Genomic DNA, 8,520 nt, shown 5'->3' on the forward strand with positions numbered 1-8,520 from the left:
AAAAAGACTGCAAATGATTTACCATCCATCCCACTCATATAGGTACGTTATCGGATTTTTCGGATCGGGAAATGGATCGAACCGCGCGAAATGGTCGCCTCGGAATACAGTACAGGGCGCAACGGAACCAAGGTTCTTTGTTGGCGTGTTGCGTAACAAGGGCAAGAGGGGGTGGAAGCGTTCGCCGACTTTGATAGGCAACGCATTGCAAGCAAATAGAGCAGAGAGCTGACCCTTAGTTTCTATTAGAGTCGCGAGCTTGTTGTAGTCGGTCCTAAAGGGAAAACCTTGCAGCTTACTTGCTATATCCCCGCGTCCTTGCACGGCTCGTTTTCTTCGAGCCCTGCTTCTCCCTTCCCCCTCTCCCCAGGAACCGACCGTTTGGAGTATAGCCAAGTGGTAAGGCATCGGTTTTTGGTACCGGCATGCAAAGGTTCGAATCCTTTTACTCCAGAGCATACTTACTTATTCTAGTTCTAGAAAAAAAAAGAAAGTATCATCCCTAAATGAAAGTAGATTTACATTCTTATTCTATTTCTAGGGGGAATGTTGAGGCAAACTTACGATGCTGACAAGCTGGTTAGGTGCCGAGTTGGATTAGACATCGCAGGTTTCAGTTTAAGAATTGGGAAGAGGTTAAGAACCTAGTGGAATCCACTGCGAGGGGAAGATTAGGGTAGATGAGTACCGAGCGGAAGAAGAAACCTATCACGGCTAATTCCGTGGTTCAAGATGTGGTTTCCTGTGCGTACCTTGAGCTGCTGGAGGAAGAGGACGGGTGGGATGCCTGTAGAGAAGTGCGGTCAGAAACCAAACCCATTGACTTCTTATTGTTCTTTAGGGTGAAGTCAGATTCGTAAAACAAGGCAGCAGATAAGCTAAGGCGATACATAACTCTCCTCAGTTTAGAAGACGATATCTTTCCCCCTTAAACCTCAAGGAAGAGAAGGGCTAAGCATATACCAGTGTTTTCCCAACGGCACGAAGCGAATCTTGCAAGCCCTACGCCTAGATTGATATTCACAAGAACTACTACGTACGGTATTCACAAGAACAATAAGTTGAGAGGAGGAGCAATAAAACAGGACGAAAGCAGTGGGAAGAAAGCGATGCCCGGGCGATGGTAGTACGAAAAGCTCGACTCCTTTGGATTCCGGATTAGAAGTAGCTCCGGCTGCGGCTAGAAGGCAGTTATCATAATTTGAGGATGATGGATCAAGCTAGATCGTATTATAAAGGAACGAGGCCCATCTATATCTATATCTATAGTAGGTGGGTCCCAGCTCTTTTTTTCACGAGGGTCAGTGCTAAAGCTCCTAAGTAGTCCACTATACAATAAAAGAATCGAAGCCAGAGGAAACAAGTGAAGGTGGATCAGCGATTCCTGCTCAGGTGGTTCCAAAACTATAAACTATTCCTCTACTCGCTATGCGAAAAAAACCTGATAAAATAAGTATAGTCTAGATCGTACTCATGAAACTCATATAAGAACAAGGTATTGAAATTCATCTTTACAGATCGGAGGAAGAGTAGGTTATTCAGCCCGAGACTCGAGATGATCGATCTTGAAATGAGAAGAGAAGGACCCACCCAATAAATAAACTATTCCAATGACTTTGTTCGCTTCCCCTGAGGCAACGGCTGTACTCGGCACACAGACCTGGCTTATGAGCAGGATTTTTCAGCCAAGCCAAGTGCGTATGGTTGCTACCTGTATTCTGATAGGCCACTTAATGACACTGGCTCCCAGTTATTGACTTATGAAGAATGGCTTCTCGATGGAAGAGAAACAATAATAGGAAAATAGGAAGCTGCAATCAGAACCGGCTAACTAGACAAAAGGAGAGAGATTGGCTCAGTTCAGTAGGAGGAATTTCTACCGATTATTGAGTGGTTTGTTTCCTTTCCCCTGAAAGGTAAAATGGTTTATTTGCACCTGTAGTGGGACACCTCTCCCAGCTCCCAGCCAGGGTTCAAGCAGGAAACTATGTTAAGGAGCTGATCCGAATACAGATACAAGGCCCCCACTCATCACAACGAACGGTGAGCTTTCCCACTAGCCTTCACAGGAGCAGCACAATCATGGCCAAAAACAAAAAAAAAGATATCGTAGTACGAGAAAACCAATGGCATTTCTCTATTCTAAGTCTAAGTCTAAGTAGTTTCTTCTTTTCTTTTTAGAGGACCTGGCCAACTCTAATTCCAATGCTGCAATCCTATTGGTTTACTGAATGAGGGTGGGTAGACCGAAACGCTGAAGTGTTGTTATTTACTTCCTTCGATAACATAGATTGTCCACTCTTATGCCCCATGCATAAAAATGGCTTGTGCTTTAGAATAAAAGAATAGAAAAAAAGTAGGTGGATCGGGATCGCTATTACGAGTATTCGAGTTCTTGTTTTCCTTTCCTTGGAAAGGGAATTATTTCATGAGAAGTGCACCGGTAGAAATTGGACTAAATATGATCTTGATCCATAGCTCGTCCACTTTCTTGATAAACGACTCGATGCATTGCATTTTCTCTTCCTTGCCGCTGAGACATATCAAAAAGATCTATTACTAAAAGGAGATTGGGATCATCCTGTGGTTACCGGATGATGGGAATAACTAAGCAGAAATTAGGAAATGAGCACGAAATGTCTATAAATGAATTTTCTCATTATTTGTTATTTCCGGGTCTTTTCGTTGCATTCACTTACAACAAGAAACAACCACCAGCGTTTGGTGCAGCACCTGCATTTTGGTGCATTCTTCTTTCTTTCCTTGGTCTTTCGTTCCGTCATATTCCAAATAACTTATCTAATTACAACGTATTAACCGCTAATGCACCTTTTTTTTATCAAATCTCAGGGACATGGTCTAATCATGAGGGTAGTATTTTCTCATGGTGTTGGATCCCAAGTTTTTATGGATTCCTTTTTTGTTACCGGTACCGGGGTCGACCCCAAAGCCATAATGTCTCAAAACGCAGAGGCTATAGAGAAACTTTTATTTTTTCCTTTGTCTCGAACTTCGTGAAGAACTCCATTCTATCTCTCCAACAAAAAAGTGGAGCTGCGCCCCAGTTGTACACTCCCTTCGTTCGGAGAACCCTTGTTGATTCTGAACTTCGTTCGCAAAGTAAGCGTCCTTTTAACGGGCCAGCCCTTTTTAATGCGCCGCTTGACCCAGTTTTGAAAATGAGCTTTGCTCTTCTGGGCGCTGGGCGCTCCCGTGGTTCGCGAGAAGGAAAAAGGACTAATCTTTTGTTACATCTGGCACGAGATGAAAAAGAGAGAGCTTCGTCTATCGATGAACAGCAGATTGACGGAGCTCTTGGCATTGCTTTGTTTTTCTCTCCTTTCCTATCAGCGAGTTCCGATCCTTTTGTTCGAAATTTCTTCGTTCGTACCGAACCGCTTGCAGAATCAAATCCTGTTCCACAAGATCCTATATCAGCTATACATCCTCCTTGCATTTATGCCGGAGACGTCGCCAGTGCTATGGGCTTTGGGTTATGTAGATCAAAAATGATGAATGGGATTGTGGCACTCCACTCGCCGCCAATGCGGAAGGATGCCGCCGAAAAGAATGGAACGCTGCTTCGCTCTGCTGGATGCGTCGGATCCCATATAAGAAGCTCGCTCTTTACCCGATCATTCAAACATTTTGTGGGCGGCGCGCCTGCTCTATTGTTGCGTAGCAATAGAAGCCTGCTTCGGCGGCGCTTTTTCGCCTTCTCTTCGCTCTGGACAGGAGCGCTAATGGACACGGGGAGGGAGCAGGCGAAGCGTGTTGTCGTTCGTAATGGAAAGAAAGACACCACTACTTCGCCTCTTTGTTGGACCGCCGGCGCGAACACAGTGGTCTCTGACCAGGACCAGGAACCAATTCGAATTTGGATCTTGACATGTTGGTTGTTTTTAACCGTAGGCATCTCGCCAGGAAGTTGGTGGGCTCATCATGAATTAGGTCGGGGTGGCTGGTGGTTTCGGGATCCCGTAGAAAATGCGTCTTTTATGCCTCGGGTATTAGCCACAGCTCTTATTCATTCAGTAATTCTACCCCTTCTTCATTATTGGACCTCGCTTCTGAATATTTTGACTCTTCCATGCTGTGTCTCAGGAACCTTTTCAATACGGTCCGGATTGCTAGCTCCCGTTCATAGTTCTGCTACAGACGATACACGAGGAAGATTTTTATGGCGGTTCTTCCTTCTAATTACAGGCATATCTATGACTCTTTTTTACCAGATGAAGCAGGTCCGTAGAACCTATAAAAAAGAGATGGTTGTGGCGCGAAGTACTCTTGTGCACCTACGTCACCCGGCTCGCGCGCAACCCCGCCCCGTTATGTTATGGAAGAATTTAGCTTCTTGCTGGGCTGGTTATTCCGAGCCAGCAACTGGCTGGCTGCCGGATTTCGTCCCGTCCGTAGCGCTTCGGAAGTCACTCTGGCGTGGCGCTGCTGGATACTTCTGATCAATAGGAATAGGAGGAAAAAAAAGCTTATGATGAGCATCTATTGGAGTCGATCATTTCCAAGATCTAATTCGAGTTTCTTATTATGTAGTGGAAACGCCTTACAATCTTCAGTTTTACGCTTACGCTTAAGGGAAGAAATGTTCTTGGTGGATGCAGGCCTTGGTACCCCAAAAATTTGTATGCAAGATGAGCTTACAGGACTGCCAATCAAGCGAGCCACCAGGTTTGAGAATAAGGTGGGATCCAAGAATGTAGTGGCTGGTGAATCACTGATCAAAAAGCGGATTTTTGAGAGATTCTTCATCGATCTAGTGGCCGGTGAATCACTGATCAAAGAGCGAGCAGCCGCCGGGTTTAATGATTTTGTGGGATCCCTGGATGTAGCGGCTGGCGAACCGCTTCTTCTTCCACAAAGATTCAGACAAAACCGAGCTTGGATAGAACTGAAGAAGATTTGGCGAACGAAGAAAAAGGTAAAAGGGTTTCAAATTAATAAAATAGAAGGAGGTTATTCAGTAGCCATCGCAGGTTTCATTACTTTTCTTCCATTCAAAGCTAAAAAAATAAAAAGGATAGCGAATGCTCGATTCGCCATTGATAGCTTTATCCCTAAAAGGAGGGATATTGTGATAAGGCAGATTCAAACAAGAACTTAATGACAAGATAGAAAAAATTATTAATAATCCGAAGCCCACCTTAATCCATTTTGTTGAGGATCTTGCACTTATTCCGGCCCTATATTTACATAGCCAAGAAAGGCTCTGGTGATCATGCGTGACTGCGGAGCGCCTATCGCCCTGGCACGGCACTCAAAAATGCTGGGTTGGGCCAGCAAGAAGACTTCGACTAGGGAGACGAAGAATGGAATTGAAGAAGGCAGCATAGTCTAAGATAACAGAATGGAACACCAACCAACGAGTAAGTGGTGGATTTGGATGGAGTCTCGCAGAAGAAGAGTACGCGCGCTAGCGCGCCCCAAGACGTCAGTCCTTTTTCTGCTTGCTGGCCAAGGTCAGTTTACTGAATCCCTTCCAAACACCAACCCAATCTCCATTCCTTGATGGGAAATGAGCAAGACCATATGTTTCTAAAAAATATAGCCCCTATATAAACCTAGCCCTTACTACCCGAACTTCTGACCTTCAAATAGGACTAACTGCCCGAACCCGCTTGCTTATCTTCTACGATCTAATTAAGTTAAGCAGTGGTTATTTTTTTTTTAAGTGACTAGAACTTCTATTAACTACTATTCTAGCACCCAGCTGTGCCATGTGTTTATTCTATTTTGCAGGTATTCCTTTGAATAACTCATCTTTTCAGGTAAGAAAATTGGAAGATCTTCTTAGTCATAGTCAGCCTATCTGTATTCTTATCCTATAGTGCGGATCCAATCAGATTTTATGAAGCCAAGGCCTGACATCCATTGTGGGGATTTTTATCGGGAGACATGGCCTGGTGGTTTCTGATCGAGATTCCTAATCAATAGGGCGAAGAGCTCTTCGCATGATCTGGTCCTACCTTTTTTTTTCTACGCTATTTTTTTTCCCCTTCTCGGCTGCTGTCCTTACTCCGGATAAATTGGAACACATTGATTCCGTTCGTTCCTGCCCTTCGCTTCAGGCCATAGTGCTTCTGAATTATTTCTATACCCCTTTGATGATGCAGCCTCTGACTCTCGTGGGTAAACTCCTACTTGATTAGTCAGAACTTCTCTGTCTCAACTCGTGGACCTATCTATCTTCTTCTTTATAAGAGATAGGGGTTTGCTATTCTCACGGATTGCTCATATTTATTTACCCTACCCCATTTCAAAGTTTGTGCCTTGTTTCAGCCCGCCCTTCCTTCATCTGAACCTTCCAGTACTAATCTATCTTTATGGGGAAGACCCCTCATCTGACCTCCGAGCTACCCTGTCAATTGTAAAAAGTAGTTGAGTCGTGTCTCGCAGGAGCAAAAAGAGTGAAATGAGGACGTAAGCCCCCCACCCCAGGTCTTCCTCTTCCTTCTAAACTAATTGCTTTCGCTTGACTCTTCCAGTAAAAAAGTATACTGAGTGGTTGAAGGAAAGCGAAAAGGAATGGCTTTTTCATGTACCAGATCCGGTGAGCCAGACATCAAGCAAAAATGGACATACAATCAAAGAGTAAGGAGCAGTTATTTGCCGGGTGGATTGATCAGAGCTGCAAGGGGAGACTCGGTTATGGTGCGATAAAGAGCTTGCTTCAATGCTCGGATTCAGGTAGAAAGTAAGAGCAGTAGCATATTCATAGGAGAGCTTTGTACTTTAAATTAGTAGTCCCGGTAGTTGGAAAAAAGCTCTGAATACAGATTCAAAACATCAAGATAGGTAGTCCGATCATTAGTTGGCCAGTCATAGCAATTTAAGTAGAAAGCTAGCTTCGGGATCAGATCATTCAACTAAAGCTGTCAGGCCGGGTAGGCTTTGAGGAACATTGGGGGTTCCTTATGTTGTGACTGAGCAGATATGTCTATTGTGCCCGGCAAAAACGGATTTGCAAGGAGTTTGCCAAAGGCTTTCTCATTCGGAAAAACAATTCAAAGTATATTTCCCTTCTCCATTCTCTGCTCGGATGATTGCCGCTTGTGTGAATTTCATTGCTGCGGGTCCCGCGTGTGCTCGAATAAGATTGTTTTAGGATTCTATTTAGTTGAATTTATTGACTCCGCGGTGCTGGTTATCGAGTTTATGGCGCCGCCGACCATCCAATCCAATCCAAAAAGTAAAAGATGGCGTCGGCATTTACTTATTATGCTCTCTTCTAATATAATAGTGGTCCCCCAGGTTGGTATTCAGGTTGTAAAATCCTGATAGGAAAGAGTCGACTGTTAGACCTTGTTTTTGTAATGGCCTATCTTCTTTAAAAAGCCGAAAGATAAGGATTTCTAAAAACTTTTGCGTTCCGGATGCTGGTCTCATGTTTGATCTGGTAGCGATTAAAGAATGAATCTTGCTCTGGCGATCATGGTGGGATTGGTACACCTCTATACGCTGTAAAATGAAGGTACTCTTTAGTTCATGCTACGACCGCCGATTGTTCCTGTGACCACACGCCGTACCAACAGAAAACTATCAACCTATCGGTATGGTTTGTTGTTCACGTGTTATGATCTCGCTCATCAGATTGTTCCCCCCTCCCCTGGTCAATGGCGGTGAGTTGATTGACCAAGGCCTTCCCTTACGACGATGGAATTTCTTCCATCGGCAAGACTTTGTTTGTCTCCTTCAACTTTAATGAAAAGCCTAGTCTCTCGATACTAACTAATTAGTTAGGAGAGGTGCTTACTTTTCTTTTGTAGTTAAGGATTCATACCCCATCCCATTCCTTTTTCTTTTCAAAGAAAACCTTACCATTTGAGTTTTGGGCCGCTGTTACCATTTCCATTTCCGGAACCTAACTAATACTTAGTTGTTTCCATTTCCTCATCTGGTGATAGATCCTCATCTTCTTCTGGCTCAAATCCCTTTTTCATATCCAGGGCAGGCTTTAGGTACGCTTTAGTTTTAAATCATTAAAGATATGCTCGACCTCGTTTATGTCCATGGTACCATCGTACGTACCTTCTACTATCAACCAGATGAGATAGGGCTTTGAAAGGTCAGAGTCAGTCTCCTCTTTCTTTTAGGTCGTTTAGCAGTTCCCCAACCAGCTTTCTCCCCGAGAAAGCCTTCCTGAGATTAAAAGAAAAAGGTTTGAAGGTGGGATCAGTGATAGTTCGGAACCAGCAAAGGGAGGCTGAAAAGCCGTAGTGCTAACGCACGCCCTGTAGTTTTGAAGCAGGCTTCGACAGCTGCGAGCTCCGCGTCGAAAAGCGAAGCGAGCCGCGCTAGCGCGCTACTCTTCCTTTATGAGATGAGCGAGACTCTATCCAAATCTACTGATCTAAGAACTCCGCGAGCGAACTGAGCGAGCCATGAGGCGCCTATCGGCAAGGCTTGGAAAAGCCTTAAGTTTAGGCTTAGGCTCCCTTCCTTCACTGAACTGATTCACCCGGGTCCAAACCTGCTGAGCTAGCTAATTTTTCCTTTACGAGATCT

The 8,520-nt window shown here is 44.4% G+C and overlaps 1 protein-coding gene across 1 annotated transcript in view; it reads left to right on the forward strand.

Annotated features, from left to right (window-relative positions):
• Positions 1-2,571: 2,571 nt before the first annotated feature.
• Positions 2,572-8,520, forward strand: part of LOC118474706 (probable cytochrome c biosynthesis protein) — an 11,570-nt gene continuing 5,621 nt past the window's right edge. Inside the window, exon 1 of the mRNA XM_035963737.1 lies at positions 2,572-8,520. This exon is cut by the window's right edge and continues 5,621 nt beyond it. Coding sequence (XP_035819630.1) covers positions 2,595-4,460 — 1,866 coding nt within the window. The 5' untranslated portion in view covers positions 2,572-2,594 and the 3' untranslated portion in view covers positions 4,461-8,520.

The sequence above is a fragment of the Zea mays genome, unplaced genomic scaffold (assembly GCF_902167145.1).
Source record: "Zea mays cultivar B73 unplaced genomic scaffold, Zm-B73-REFERENCE-NAM-5.0 scaffold_304, whole genome shotgun sequence".
Taxonomy (NCBI): Eukaryota; Viridiplantae; Streptophyta; class Magnoliopsida; order Poales; family Poaceae; genus Zea; species Zea mays.